Raw genomic sequence first — 15,861 nt, 5'->3', positions numbered from 1 at the left:
TATATCGACAATAGAGCGATTTCATAGAACTTGGTACTTAAATATGGCAAATGAGACTCCTATTTATATAAAAGTTCGTGACCTTTCATCTTATCAACCCTTCCCCAAAACTCTTATATCTCTTCAAATATGAAGGCTAAGGGTTGCGTCTTTGCCCATTCCTAGCATTGCATAGTTTCTTGAGCATAACAATAGTTCCATAACTCTTCACTCCCTTTTACCATGCCACATCCGTTTCTTAATCATTACAACCTCTTCGTCACTCGTTTCTCAAGACTGAAGGGCTACTATACTTATAAGGTTATATATCAAAAGATACAAATTTTCTTTGCAAACTTTCTAAGACGAATACAGGTGCTGATATCATGGCCGACAAGCCAAAAACTGAAGATTGACTATTAATATCACATGTAAAGCCTAAGGGACTGATGTATAGCATATGACCGAGTACTTCTTAATCATACTAGTATAAGTCTCGTCCTTGGACGAGTACATGTCTGACTTCTAAGTCGACATGCACTCAGCTCATCCCTATTTGGTTAGTTCAATATTATACAAGACACTTAATCACCATAGCTCATGGTTAACTATGATGACTCAAAAACCCACAAAAATTTGGACTAATAAGCTCAAGCCCATAAACAATAAGTATAAGTAACACATTTTATGAAGTATGTTAACTAAGTTTCTCATTCATTATGCATTTATTGCTTGCTGACATGATAGACTAACTTGAGTGTCAAAGTGTCTTCTATAGACACAACTACTTTTCGTCTTAAGGAGAACGAACACTTAGGAAGAGGATGAGTACTTTGAATATTGAAGATTGTGGGCATTTGGAAAGTCTTTAGAAGTCTTTGTAAAATACATATTCGACTCTATAAAAACAATAAATCTGTCAAAACCAAAAGAAATGATTGTCATTAACAACACCTTATTTAAAATAATTAATAAAAGTCAATATACCGTACAAAATAAGGTAAAATCAACAAACTTACTATTATACAGTGGTTTGTATTTAAATAACTAATAGCACACAATATTTAGTATTAATTATGTATTAATCTTACATTTAGTAATGTATCACATTACGTAATTAATAGGGGTGGAAAAAAATATCCATTTATGCTAAACTAAGTCTTACTTTATTATAATTGAATTCATTTAAAATCTATTTTATAAAATTTAGATTTTAATCTGGTGAATATTTTATAACTTTTGTATTGAATATTCATTCTTTAATATAGATTTTCAAATATGGAAAATCTAAATTTTCAATTCAACTGAGTTCAAGATCAAGGACGGGTTTAGTTTATGCCTAAGGTCGAGATGTATAAGTCCAAACAAATGATCACAACAAATCGACCTACGTTAAATGTCAAGAAAGGTCAAAATAGACCTAATGCCAAAATGGGCCATCACAGGCCCAACATTGAGACAAGCTGATCCAAACTGGAGTTCGAGACAGTTCAACCCGATATAGCCAAAGTCAAGAAAAGCCGCTTTGGGTGGAAGGTCAAGACGAGTTGACTCGAGCCCAACGTCAAGATGAGCCGATTGGGTCGAAGGTCATGACAGGCTGACCCATGTTGAAGGTTGATAATGGTCTAAAAACCGTTATTTTCATGCTTAAATTTGATAGTAAAACACACCCTTTATGGCTTAGAATGAGCTTTAAATCAAGTAAAACACTTAGTTGTGTCTTGTGAGAGTCAAAAGTTGATTTTAGAGATATTATGCTTGTTTTGCATTGTTTTGCAGGGTTTTTAGATGAATTAAAGATGGAAGTGAAGTAAGGTGGACTTAGTGAAGTAAGGTGGACTTAGACCCATGAAAGAAGGAGAAAAATGATGAAAAGAATGGTCAAGCAAGCCACTGAGCGCCAGAATGGTCCGCTGAGCGCTCAGAGCGATTAGAGGGAAACCGCTCAATGGCAAAACTGACCGCTGAGCGGTCAAAGCGGCACAAGGCAAACCGCTGAGCGGTGAATTTAGGCGCTTGGGTGGTTGTCTGTTTTTTTAACTAGATTCTGTAAATCTTTCTGTTATCTTTTTGGGCTTATATATAGTCCTAGTGCGAATTAGAAGAGGATTCTTTTGGCAGAGAGAAACGTCCAGAGCTATTCCACACACCTTGGAGGAGGTTCCTTGGATGCTTAGGCTCCAACCAACCAAGTTTATGGTTATTTCTTCCATTCTTTCATCATATTTCATCTAGTTTCACCATGGCAATGGTGAACTAAACCCTTTGTTGTTTGGGAACAATGAAATCTTTTGAAACTCTCATCTATTCAAATTCTTATTTATTTCATATGCATGTCATATACTTGTTTATCAATTGTTGGGTTCTCATCTATGCTCAATGCTTTTATTGTTTAACTCATTCAGTAAAAGAAGTTTGTCTTTATCGATATGGGGACGTACGGTAATGTCATGAACTGGTGAGAAATTCCTTGATTATGCTAATATCGCCTAGGGATAGGGGTAGGACGGTCAATTGTATTTGCTTCCAATCGCATTGCATTATTGGTTACTAAGGGAGGCTAGGGATAGCAAGCCGGTAATTAATAATAGGTTTTTTTCACCAAGGGATTGGGTTAAGGGTAAACTAGAAAGTCTGCATGGCAATTAGATAAATAAGTGAAGTAAATAAGAATAGTAGATATATGAGAGTGGATAAGATGAAATTGTAAACCCCAACAACACCATTCATCCATAGTTTCTTAAAACCAATTGCATGTTTATTTTTGTTCTTTGCATATAACCACCAAATTTATTCTTTTCTCAAGTCTTACGCGATTCTTTTACATGAAAGTTAAGGCCTAAGAGTCCTTTGGGAAAACGATACTCGGACTTACCCGTTTATATTACTTGATAACGATATGGTACACTTGCCAGAGACTTAACAAAGGTCAAGATGGATTGGTTCGAGCCAAAGGTCGAGACGAGCCAGCCCGGGCCAAAGGTCGAGACAAGTAGATCTTGACCGAAACTCGAGATGGGCCACCCAAATTGAAAGGCAAGACGGATTGAGTAAGGTCGAAATTCGAGATAGACTATTTTGGGCCCAGAGTTTGGGAGATTGACTCGCACATATTGAAGGTCGAGATGGGTCGACTAGCCCCAATGTCAAAACAGGCTAGACGAGGCCCAACGTTGAGATAGGCCAAATAAGGCAAAAGGTCAGTACAAGTCGACATTGGATGAAGTTTGAGATGTGTCGACATGGACCGAAGGTTGAGACTAGTTAACATGAGTTAAAGATTGAGATAGACTAGTTTGAGTCGAATGTCAAGTTAGACTGACCCAAAAGAAAAGACGAGCCAACCTAACCTGAACTGAGGATCAAGATGGACTGACTCGAACCAAAAATCAAAATGAATTGGACCGAATCAAGAATCAAAATAGTTGAATCGAACCACAATTCGGCTTTTATAAAGTTCAATTTAAATTAGTGTTATAAACAAAGAATTTTGGATTTAAAATTTGATCCAAATATTCGGATCTTGATTTAAAACTTGATTCAAATATTTCGATCTGAATTTTAAAAAATTCCACAGTACTGAAGGATCAAAAATATATTTAGATCCAAAATCCGGTCCAATTATAATCTATGTCCACCCGTATGATAATGAGAAAAGTTAATAAGGTTGAAGGTAAAATAGTAGGCTTTCGATTGTTGAATGACCCTTGGCACGAACAAATGTATTCATTGAGGCTTGAACACTTTTTAATTGACCACACTGTATTCAAGGTCATTAGAATTTGAACTGGCTACTTTACATTCAGTCTTTTATTTTTCAGTCTCCTTCTTTCTTTACAAACATAAAATTTTACTTTTTTTAATAACCAAAATATTGTTAAAAATTGGTTATCAAGTAAAATATTCTTAAAAAAAGGATTGTCAAGTGGTACACCTACGGTAAAAAAAAAACATTTTCTAAGGTGTACATATATGAGACTAATTTTCTCTTCTTTAATAAGATAAATATGTTTACTTATTAGGCAAAGGGTTACTTTTAGTTTCTTTGACAAGGAAATGATGTGGCATATTCATGAACATAGTTCAAATTTTTCAATAAAATAGAAAATAAAATTTAAAACAGTAAATATTATTAAAAAAATAGTTATGTAAATGTTATATATATATATATATATATATATATATATATATATATATATATATATATATATATATATATATATATATATATATATATATATATATGGTGAAATGTTAATACTAGAACTATTTATACATATGATGTTGCATCCTTAGACATTTCGATACCTTTCATCTAATTATTTTAAATTAAAATGCTTTAAATTAAACAAAACATAAAAAATAGATGGTGGTCTGCTACATATGACACTCATTTAAACGTAAAAATATAAATTTTTATATTTGTAAAAAGTAAAAAATAATAATAAAAAAAATAATGTTAAATGAATATAAATTAAAATAAAACTTTGGACATATACGTTTTGAGAAGGTAACACTTACAAATATACTTTTTAGGATTAAACATAAACATCACATTTTTATTTTACATCCATTTAACATCAGAAGTATTTTTTATTTTAAAATATAAAATAGGTTTAAACATCTTTTTGGTCCTTAAGTTATAAGCGGATGTCAGTTTAGTTCCCATTTTTAAAAATGTAAATATTTGGTCTCTAAGTTATAAAAATTGTATCAAATGAGTCCTTTTTTGACTTGAAATACTGTTTTTGGTTGTTTCTTAACAACTGCTACATCTTTAGATTACTCTGATTTGTTTCTTAATAATAACAGCACTTTAGATTGCTCTTTGTACTTTGACCATGAACATAAAAAGACTCATTTGATACATTTTTTATAACTTAGGAATCAAAGGTTTACATTTTTTAAAACGGGGACTAAACTGAATATCCGTTCATAACTTAGGACCAAAAAGAGGTTTAAACCTATAAAATAAGTTAAGATAAATAGTAGAAAAAGTATTAATTTTTATTAATTATTAAATAAGAGAGTAAGAAGATGAAAAAGTGTATGTTTATAATTTTCCTATTTCAAAAAAAAAAGATGGAAATTTTCAAACAGTTGCCGTTATCTTTCTCATCAAGAAAATTTTGAATTAAACATTAACCAATATCAAATTGAAATATACATCTGTGTTACCAACATGATAATGAATAAGACACACATAGCTTTAACTAGGTTAAAAGTACAATAATTTATTTGAAACACAAGAACCATTCCATATGCATAGACATCACTTTTAACATAACTCATGTTACAACATGAACACCCACATGAAAGTACTTCATTATTGTTCATAAGAAACTAACACTAACATAGATTAAACATGTTTAGATATATATAACATCTAGGCAGAACAAGATTCCTTGGTTCCTAGATTTGGTACCCAAGCAAGAGTCTTGTTGCCAACAAAATGGCAAACAGGTACAGTTCCAGGCTTGACTCTGAGAACTTGATAAAGCACAACAGGATCCATGCCTCTTGTATCATGGTGGCAAATGGTAAGTGCCTTAGCTTTAGCTCCATCAGACGCTACCAATGGAACCATATAACTTGTTGTTGCATTCACTTGGTGGCAATAAAACACAACCTTTTCAAAGTTCAACCTATGACACATAACAGCTTTTTCTCCAACTTTGTTCACTTCCACAACACTGTATCGATCATGATTCTCGTCAAAGGAACTTGAAACCACCCTGATATTCTTCCCAAGCTTTGAAATGGCAAAACCCATCATTGATTCCAAGGATGCTGCACAAATCTTGTGTTCTCCTTTACCAGATGCTTTCCCACAAACCTCATCAAGATTATATTTCTCTGATATTTTTGCTTGTAACCATGCACCAAAGGGTTGGCTTGTTGTTCTTGTGGATGGCTTTGTATCAGAATGGTTGTGAAGACCCAAACGCATCATCTTTCTAGGATGAAGGTCGTGTTCAAAAAAGAGAGTCCAATACTGCTTCTCTTCATTCACTTTGATCGGCAAATTGCTTTTCTTTGCTGCATATACAAACACATGAACAACAATATATGTTAGTGTTGGGTACAAAAAAAAAGTCTCATAGTCTTACGTCAATATAAAGTAAGAGATAGACACCTATTTATATATACATAAGATACCTTCATCGGTAAGAAGTTTTCTGAAATGGTACTAAAAATAAATCTGTGAGAGTTTAGCGGATAATATTTTAACATGTGGAGATCTATGTGTATGTGTGTTAAACTTGCTATAGTTACAAGCCTCGTATCCACGTGATAATAATCAAACCAATATTTTTCATCACATTTTTATTTACAGTGCAACAAGACTTAGCATGTTTTGATAATAATAGATGTAACTTACGAGGAAACACTAGATCTTGGAGAGGCTCCGGCACTGAAGTGTTTGGAAAAACAGAATCCCAGTAATCTTTGGCAGATTGCGAGGCATCGATTTTGCTGAGTGCTAGCTGCAACAGAAAATGTTTAAAGTAAGAGAAGTGTTACAACAGGTTCAAAAGCATAGGTTAAGAAACACTATTGTTTCCATATATTGAAGAATTTCACGTACTTCAGAAGTTTATCTTTTCTTTTAGCTCATCAAAGTTAAAAACATAAGATCAGATATGTTCTTTATTGTACTTTAATCAAATCTGAAAATGAGTTTCTTGAAAGTTAAGACAAAGGATCTCTTTCATTAGGTCAAACCATAACTGATCAAATATTTACGTTGTGTGGCTTATAGGTTAGGGTTTGTAAAGGCTTTTTTTATGATGATGAAGATCATACATTCTTGAAAAGCATGTAAAATGATGAAGTTAAAACAATGTAAAATAATGAAACTAGCAAATATATGGAGGAAAATGGCTTACACATAAGAAAGCTACAAAGATTAGATGTCCAAACTCCATTTTTTCTGTGAAGTGAGATTATTGATACCTGTTATCGAGTTTATATAGTGAATTTAGTTGACAATTGCCACCTTCTTTGAAATAATTGTGTCATAATTTTTCAACAAGAAGAATATAAAATATTCTGCCATCATCTATCAATTATGGCAACTATTATTTTTTTATTCAGACTGTGACCACTTGCCAACCAGAAATTGATCCCAGTACACCAGAACGAACTGTGACAACTACCACTGCAATTAATATGAAGAAAAAAAATACACTAATTTGAAACACAAACACTTATCTATTAGAGTATGTTTATTCTGAATTTTCACTAAATATTAAAAGTAAATTGATATATTACAAAGTCATATTATTACATATTTTTATTGTTTTTTTTTTCTTCCTGTTTGAATACTGGTAGGTAATATTAAAAACGTGTCACCATAAATGGGATAACCACAATTACTATAGATAAATTATGATCCCAGTATCATATTCATGTGACTTTTCCAGTTTAAACAGTTCGATTAATATATATATATATATATATATATATATATATATATATATATAGTTATTTTGGAGACGAACATAAGAATCATGGGATTCCAAGATTTACATAACATAACTACCAATTATCAATATTGTTCTTACTGGGATCTGCAACGTGAATGTTTAGACACATGACAAGATCTAAAGTAGTGATTTGAATGTTATTGATGATTGGAATCCTTCATTATCAAGAGAAAAAAAATTCACTTGCAAAAAATTATGACGTTCAAGTCGATAAAGAAGTTTAGAATATATGTGTAGAATTGTAAGTATGAGTTATGGTTAGTTATACACTTGACAGAAATATCACATGAGTTTATACGATTATTAGGACCTATAAAATCCTCTATAAAATAAATATTATAAAAACTTATAAAAACTTATCACATCTATGATAAATCAACATGACAATAACAATAATATGTTATTTAACCAAATTAACTGTATATTTTGTCGATGTATGATATAAAAAAATATTTATAATGTAATTAAATTACCGAAATTTGATCATATATTATTTTAATATACAATATTAATAAATATCTTTGTTAATATTATTTAGGCTTAAATCCTTAATTGGTCCTCATGTTAAGAGGGAATTTTCAGTTTAGTACTCGCTTTTAAAAGTGTATACATTGAGTTCCCATGTTTTGTAATTGTGTCAATTTAGTCCCTTTGAACCATCAATTTGGCTTGAAAATTACAAGTGGACAAATCATTTTGAGTTGCAGCATGTTTATTAACTGTTTGAACGTTTGAACACTTTCCAATTGCTGTTACAAACTTGTTTGAAGTGTCATTAATTCACTAAATTGATACAAATTGCAAAACATAGGACCCAATGTATACACTTTTAAAAGCGGTTACTAAACTGAAAATTCTCTGCTAACATAGGGATCAATTAAGGATTTAAGCCTATTATTTATTAACTTTAGGCCAATGATGTTGAATTGACCATGTTAGGTCATATTCTTTATTGTATTTGTTAGGCTAGATATGTATGCAAGACACCTAAGCTCGGAAGTTTGATTAGTCGGTGGAGTGAACTTCTTGCGACTACAACTAATCCTTTAGTCAAGTTGTATCTGGCTTTATATTTGTATGGAATGACCATTTCACCATATTGGTCGCCTTTGATGATGTTGAACTCAATATTGGCTCATATGTTGTTGAATTAGGTTTTAACTCATATTATCGATTTAGGTAAATTTTAAGGTGTAGATCCAAATAATGTCAAAGAAGACTTTATCTTGTACTATCATCTTAAATAGATTGATATAAATTTAATCATTTTAGATAGTTACTAACAAAATATTAACAACAATCTTCAAATGAATTATCAAAATTCTCCACATAAGATTTAGATTGACTCCTGTTATTATTTCTCATGTCAATGATATCATATTTATTTGCATCAAGATTATTTGGCAAGCTGCTTTATTTGTAGCATTATACATTTTCATGTCACTAATATGATTTGTCATTAATTCTTTAACCTTTTATGTAATAGAATTTCATTTTATAGTTATCTTAATCCTCTTTTTATTTTTCATATTTATCAGTGTGGTATCAAAATGAGTTTGAATTTATGAGCTAACGTGATTTTATTGTTGATATTTTAGTTAAATTGAGTTGAAATTTTTTTAACTCTTTTTAGATGAGTGAAACATAACTTTCAAATTAAACTAGTTTGAATTGAGTTAAATATAAGTTGAACGGTAAATATTTTATTATTTCTTTTACAATTTTTTTATTATAATTATTCATTAGTTTTGATTATATAGATTCATACTTTACCTTTATAATAATATTTACAAAATTTTCTATTTATTAGAAAATAAATGAACTGGATTAAACTATGAACCGTATAAATCAACTGGATTAAACTCTCAACATTACTTTTCCGTTAAATACATATTTTATTCCTTTCGTAGCACTCAACTTTTCTTTTTTATTTATTTCTTAATTCTATTGAACTTGTGTCACACAAGTATACTCGCGTATTAACAATAGTATTTTGACACTAATTTCTTTTTACTTTTAGTTGACACTACTCTTTGCTACTTTTTTCTCACTTTCCTTAAAAATATAAAACTTCACTTTATGTTAGAAATATAAAAGTTCATTTAAAAATATTATTTTCTTAATTTTTAAAAATTGTTTATGAATAAAATCAATGATTTTTCTCAATTCATTTTAGTTTTTCTGAATAAACTTTATTTCACATTTTGGTTTTCTACAAATTATTATTTCTATTTAAGCTTTTTTATTTATTAACACCTTTTAATGATAAATTATTATTTAAGTAATCATTTTAGAAATAATAGGATTTAAATATGTATTTCTTAAAAAAATTAATTATAATATAAATAATTTCATTTTCTTCTATTAAGATTTATAAATCTTTTAGGGTAAAAAATTAATTATTATTGTTTGGACTCCAAATTTGTTCGGATAATTGTCAGTTTTAAAGTTTAAAGTTTTATTTGTATTATAGAATTGAAGAAAAAAAAATATATTTTAAGTAATTGATCTCAATTTTTAAATGATGTGAATGTAAAAAAAAAAAAAGGTCTTTCAATCGATATATAAAAGGAATGAATGTTTATCTTTCAAATTACTTTTTCATATTTCTAATTAAAGAGCAAGGGAATTAAAATTCATTCTTAAAATTATTTTTCATTCTTTTGAAGAACTTTTGAGGAATAAAAGTTCTATTTTTAGAATCTCAATTTCGTTGCTCCAATCCTAAATTCTTTCGGATAATATTATTAGAGTCAATTATCATATTTAAAATATTATTTATTTTAAAATTTAAAATTTTAACGAATTTTATCTTTAAAAAACACTTTATCACAGAAAAATATTTTTTCATTATTCTTTAACTCTAATTCTAATCATATGAATAATTATAAAATAATCCATACTTATCTTGTTTTTATTTTAGAATCTTGAATTCAATGACCATTCAACGTACATTGTAGGCCAACATTGATCTAAGACCATAATTGATTGAGCGAGCGGGCAAAGCACAAAAGAAAGATGCCGTGGGTATCTTTAATACAAGATTGATGATTGTTTTAAAATTTTGTACAAATTCTCTATGGTCCTTACATGTTAAATAGAATGCACTATTTATTTATGTCAAATAAATAAATTCTTATTGACTAAAATATTTGATTGCATGACTTTTTTAAATCCAATATATATATATATATATATATATATATATATATATATATATATGTTAATTTAATATTATTTTTTATAATATTCTATTTTTTTATAGATATTATTTAAAAAATATTTAGATTATTATTACTGTATGAGAAGAGTAAAATATAAATTTTATGTTTATTGAATATTAAAGACTAGAGTGAATATAAATGATCAAATTGAAGATAATAGAAATAGGTTCCATATAGGAAAAATTCGTGAATCATCTGCATAACTAAAACTATGTGCATATAAATTTATAGGAAAATGTCTCTTTACTAATTTTTTTTGACAACTTTTTTATAACACATACGTCATAATTTATGATTGATATGTTTCAAATATTTTTTTAAACATAAATTCAAACAGACCAATAAAATGATAACACGTGTCCTGTTGTCAAAAAATTATTAAAAAGAGTTGTCAAAATATCATCATCCAAATTTATATTCTTTGAACAGATTTTACTAAACAACCTCGCAAAGTATTATAAAAAACATGACTCTCATTAGCCACAATTTTCATACTATTTAATTTGGTATAAAGTATTTTTTGGATACAGAATTTCTCAGTGTACTTCGAAAATTATAAGTTCAAAATATAAATGTTGTTCAAAATTTATATATTTAAATTTTAAATCTAAATTTTATAATTATAAGGCTTAAATCCTCCCTTGGTCTTAATATTTGTTTGAAAATCTCAGTTTGGTCCTCAAGTTTTAAGTATCTCAATTGGGTCATAAATTTTGTAAAGATGCACAGATTTTATCCCAATCGTTAAGTGATAGCAGACGACGTTAAGTGTAGCTAAGTTCTGCTGAGTTGTAATTTATGTTTTTACCACGTGTCATTGTGCACTAAAATGGAATGCTTTTGGTGGTTTATCCATGTGGACGAGCAAGCCCTAAGATTTAAGGGCATCCCCTCCCCTCTCATCCTAATTTTCGTGTTGGGGATGAAGAAGAGGAGGACTTTCTTTCGTCTTGCGGAAGAAGAGTTGTCTTGAGGTGCTGGTAAGGATATGTCTCGTTCGTCAACTTCTTGTAAATGTTTGGGTTCTGCCGTGCAACACAGTACTGAGAGTGTGAAGAGGTTGGGTGCAAAACCAAGATGCTTTTGTGGTGAGAATGTTGTGTTTCGTATTGCCAGAACCACTAATAATAAGGGGAAAAAAGTTTGGGATGCCCTAATTTCAAGGTGAGTTTTTCATAACCATGAATCTTTGGCTTTTTTATTTGGGTTTTGACAAAGGACTTTGTGTTGTTGTTGTAACAGGGTGGGAGTGACGAACTGGTTGGCTGCAACTTCTTTGAGTGGTGCATTGAAGAAGGAAATGAAGGAATGGTAGAAGAAAGAAGTGGTACTGTATGAGGTGAAGAAGTGGGTGTGATAAGCATGGAACACAGTGTGTTGCAGATAAAAGAAAGATATAGCGAAAAGATGAGAATGACTGTTATAGAGAAAACCTTAGTTAAGTTGGAAAAGTGGTTCAAAATCTTAGTGATGATGTTATTTGTGATCTTTTTTTTAATGTAATTTTATTGGCAATGTTGTTGAAAGTTGCCTGAAACTTGTATTAGCAGTGTCTTCATTTCAGTTATGAAACTTGGCTGTTTATCAAAGTAATGTTTTGATTTGATTAATGTAATTGAAATCTACCTTTTATTTATGAAGGTTGTTCATTATAGTGATGTTGTGTCTGATTTAATTTCTGTTACTTATATTGGTAGTTAAGTGCAAAAGAAACATAAGAAATGAATGACCAATAAAGATGAGGAATGATAATGAAATTGGGAAATAATGTTATCCAAAACACATCAACATTCATATCCAAAATGATATCCACTGTACATCAACATTCATATCCAACACTATCATGAATATTACATCATAAGAAAGTGGGTTCAGATGATTACATCCAAAATGATAGAGCACCTGATGATTACATCACACTACATCAGATGATTAAGTTCAGCAGCAGCACACCATCATAGTACATCCAAAATGATTAAGTACATCATAATACATCCAAAATGATAAACTACAAAATATAAATAACTTCAGCAGCAACAGACCATTCATCCTTCATCACAAACGTTCACATCATTGATCACATATAGGTTGGGTGGGTTCTGGTTGTGGAGGAACTATGTCAGTACCAAGCACAGTGGGTTGTGGTTGTTGATGAGGACTTTCAGTAACAAGTAGAGTGGATTCTTGAGTGGGTTGTGTTTGTTGAGGACCACCTTCAGTACCAAGCACAGTGGATCCTTGAGTTATAGGAACATCTGTTGGTGGAGCTTGGGTAACTTCTGTTTGTGCAGCAGCAGATTGGATAGTAGGTCTTTGTGGACAACCTTTTTTGTTGTGTCCAAGTTCTTTGCAGATGGCATATCTTTTGCTTTGCCCACCCTTTCTTAATTCATTGTCATTTTTCTTCAACTCCCACTCCTCCAATCTTCGTTTCTTCTTGGGCCTTCCTAGCATTGTCTTCTTCTTTGGTGGTAATATGTCTGAATAGGGTGTAACCTCCCATAAATTTTGACCATTGATGGGGTTAATTATGGTGTTGTAAGTCTCTTCATAGGTGGACTTCCTAAACTAGTGGCCAATGTAATCTTCTGCATTGATGTTGAGAAATTTCATTGCAGTTATGGCATGCGTACAAGGAATGCTAGTAATGGCCCATTTTCTACATGTGCAGTCCATGGTGTCCACATTCACAACAAATTGCTGGCCAAATTGTGAAATATGTATAACTTCAAATAATTTCTCTCTTGACCACCTGTATTTAACACGAAATTTAGAACACATTTAGGTGGATCAATATAAAGGCCTAAAATGAATTGTCACATAGTTTATAAAGCTTACCTTGGTAACCAATATCTACCTAACCATGACTCCTTCTGAAATTTGTTCCAAACCTTAGGGCAGACTGAAGCTTGATATGATGTCATCTTTGTCCTGTTGTCAGCCCATCTCTTCATAATGTATACCCTAATGTCTTCTAACATGCTAATAATAGGCTTAGACCTATTATCAACTAGCACACTATTAAAGGCCTCACACATGTTGTTCACAAGAGTGTCACATTATGATGTAGAGGTGAATCTAGATCTTGACCAAAACCTAGCATAAGTAAATATAACTTGTCAAGTATTTAAATATGAACTATGAGCATATGAAATAAAAATAAGAACTGAGATACATACCTAGGTGAAATGGCAATCAAGTATTTAAAAGCGTCAACATTGATGGCTTTAATATTCCTCATTTCAGCTTCCTATTGTTGTGGATGTGTGGCTATTTTTGGCCTCCACATGAGACGTTTAAGGTTTTTTCCAGGAAATGTTTTTCTGAAATTTGAATATAAATGTCTAACACAAAATCTTTGGTCTACCCCAGGTAGAAGATCTTGGAAAGCTGCCAAAAGACCCTGACATGTTCAACATATTGAGTTAGATTTTACCTATATTGTGTTATGAAGATATTAAGTTATTTGTAGAAGAAATTGATCAATCATTGACCTTTTGTTGGTCTGAAATAAATGTGATTCCTGCACAAACATCTTTGCCATCAAGGTCCTCAATTAGAAGCTCCAAGAACCAAGTCCAACCGTCTTTGTTTTCTACCTCAACTACAACATATGCTATGGGCAACATTTGCTCGTTTCCATCTCTTCCCACAGCTGTTAGTAACTCCCTACCATACTTGCCTTTCAAAAAGCATCCATCCAATCCAATAATAGGTCTACAACAAACAAAGGTATCCTTGCATGCCTTCAAGCATACATAAAATTTTTGGAATATAACCTCGCCATTAATGTTATCAACTTTTATAGGTTCCTACCTTCCATTTATAAGCCTCTAAACTTTTAGGCATATTAAAAGTGGGAAACCTGACCTTACTGGACCCATCATCCTCCTCACTTTCTGATCCATTGATTAGCTCCTCTGACAGCCACTCATCGTCAGCCAACCCACGAACATCATGCATATTCTTCTCATTTTCTCTTGATTGAGAAGACTCAAGTAGTGGACTGAAATGTTCTTCTCTAACATTTCCTTTAGAGGTCCCAATATCTGCCTCACAATGGACGCTGACATCAATTAGACTTTCATCACTGACATGAACTTCTTCATCATGTAGCTCTTCCTCCTTACCCTCTTGCTCATGTACATCTTCCCCATCACTGTCCTCATCATCATCATCCTCTCCTAAATCCTCTACCTCAAAATCATCTAACTCATGTACCCCAGGTTGCTCTACATGATGGACCTCACCATCCTCAACCTCATGGACCTCAGCATCCAAACCATGACCCTCTTGGGCATGACTGTCTTGGGCATCACCTTCTTGGGCATCACCCTCACCCTCACCATGCACCTCAATATCCTCATCACCCTCTTGGTCATCACCATCACAATCAACTATTTTTGTATCAAGGTCAGTATGCACATCAACATCCTCATCACCCTGATGGGCATCACCCTCACCCTCCACTTGTGTAGCAACATCACCTTCATCATCAACTTCACCACCAACCCAATCTATCATTTCTATTATTTGTGGTTCCACCATATTATGCACCATATACAAATGGACTTGGTCATTTAACCTAGCAATGTTCAACATATGCATGGAACCAGTTAATAACTCTAACCTATCTGGGTGCACAGACTGACCTCCTAAACCGTACTATAATTCTTTGATGTCGATATGACCTAATTCTTTGACTAAGGCTACTATGCCAAAATAGCTCAACAAGTCTGCATCACAAGACCATTCTGCTATCTCTCCATCAAATATTAACTCGCCATTATCATCATTCACAAAATGTCCACTATGGTGGACCACAATTTTAATTCGTTCCTCATCCATATCACCAACTTTGTTTTTTATAACCTATACATTATGGGGGAGACAAATATTATTTATTTTTCATTGCTACCACTAAGGGAACACTCACACTGACACTCACTCACTAAATAAACACACACACCGATACAGACAGGGGGACAAGGAACAAACTTACAACCTCACTAACCCAACACTCACAGATAGGGGACCACTACACCTCATAAACAATTCCACAAACCATATTCGGGACCACAAAGTATAAAGTACAATGTAAGCACTCAACATGAAAAATGGGGCCACAAATCATTATCAATACTTACACAACGAAAAAAAAAAAA

General features: G+C 31.7%; 2 protein-coding genes across 2 annotated transcripts; both read right to left on the bottom strand.

The window, feature by feature from the left end:
* Positions 1-5,190: 5,190 nt before the first annotated feature.
* LOC106753539 (embryonic abundant protein USP92) lies at positions 5,191-6,953 on the bottom strand. Its single transcript, XM_014635356.2, has 3 exons — positions 6,873-6,953; positions 6,365-6,470; positions 5,191-6,021 (listed from the first exon to the last, which is right to left on the bottom strand). Exons 1-3 carry the CDS (start codon positions 6,909-6,911, stop codon positions 5,369-5,371), a joined length of 798 nt encoding a protein of 265 aa, XP_014490842.1. The 5' UTR covers positions 6,912-6,953; the 3' UTR covers positions 5,191-5,368.
* Positions 6,954-14,178: 7,225 nt separating this feature from the next.
* LOC106753523 (sodium/potassium/calcium exchanger 1-like) lies at positions 14,179-15,220 on the bottom strand. Its single transcript, XM_014635343.1, has 2 exons — positions 14,513-15,220; positions 14,179-14,442 (listed from the first exon to the last, which is right to left on the bottom strand). Exons 1-2 carry the CDS (start codon positions 15,218-15,220, stop codon positions 14,179-14,181), a joined length of 972 nt encoding a protein of 323 aa, XP_014490829.1.
* Positions 15,221-15,861: the final 641 nt, after the last annotated feature.

Source organism: Vigna radiata, unplaced genomic scaffold (assembly GCF_000741045.1).
Source record: "Vigna radiata var. radiata cultivar VC1973A unplaced genomic scaffold, Vradiata_ver6 scaffold_137, whole genome shotgun sequence".
In the NCBI taxonomy this organism is placed as follows: domain Eukaryota; kingdom Viridiplantae; phylum Streptophyta; class Magnoliopsida; order Fabales; family Fabaceae; genus Vigna; species Vigna radiata.
This window is presented reverse-complemented; position numbering and strand designations above follow the sequence as displayed.

Coding starts and splice junctions, on each gene's coding strand:
- LOC106753539 (XM_014635356.2), bottom strand. CDS start 6,911: ATGGAGTTTGGACATCTAATCTTTGTAGCTTTCTTATGT. Junction 6,471..6,872: donor TCTTTGTAGCTTTCTTATGT/GTAAGCCATTTT, acceptor TTTCTGTTGCAG/CTAGCACTCAGCAAAATCGA. Junction 6,022..6,364: donor CCAAGATCTAGTGTTTCCTC/GTAAGTTACATC, acceptor TTGTATATGCAG/CAAAGAAAAGCAATTTGCCG.
- LOC106753523 (XM_014635343.1), bottom strand. CDS start 15,220: ATGATAGATTGGGTTGGTGGTGAAGTTGATGATGAAGGTGATGTTGCT. Junction 14,443..14,512: donor TAGAGGCTTATAAATGGAAG/GTAGGAACCTAT, acceptor GTATGCTTGAAG/GCATGCAAGGATACCTTTGT.